General features: G+C 33.1%; 1 protein-coding gene across 1 annotated transcript in view; it reads left to right on the top strand.

The window, feature by feature from the left end:
• LOC107088933 (alpha-N-acetylgalactosaminide alpha-2,6-sialyltransferase 1-like) overlaps positions 1–275 on the top strand; it is a 14,741-nt gene that overhangs the window by 10,076 nt on the left and 4,390 nt on the right. Inside the window, exon 5 of the mRNA XM_015381404.1 lies at positions 8–111. Coding sequence (XP_015236890.1) covers positions 8–111 — 104 coding nt within the window. The remainder of the gene's footprint in view (positions 1–7; positions 112–275) is intronic.

The raw sequence follows: 275 nt of genomic DNA on the forward strand, positions 1-275 counted from the left end.
TTTTTAGGGAATAAAGTATGTCCTAATTCCTGAGGGTCTGAGGGATTTCCAGTGGCTCCAGGGTCTTTTAAAAGGAGAAAATGTTTCCTCTGGTGAATATCTAGATCATGAGTGAGTACAGTTTTAAAATTCTTTTAATTTTTATTTATCAGCTACACAAAATTAAACATATTCTGAATGCTAATTTCTGAGGAAAGCGTCTTATTCAGTTACTTATTCTTATGGTCATGACCTAAATTGTATGCAATAATAAAGCTTGGTGTTTGTCAGGAAAC

The sequence above is a fragment of the Cyprinodon variegatus genome, unplaced genomic scaffold (assembly GCF_000732505.1).
Source record: "Cyprinodon variegatus isolate N-32 unplaced genomic scaffold, C_variegatus-1.0 Scaffold12, whole genome shotgun sequence".
NCBI lineage: Eukaryota > Metazoa > Chordata > Actinopteri > Cyprinodontiformes > Cyprinodontidae > Cyprinodon > Cyprinodon variegatus.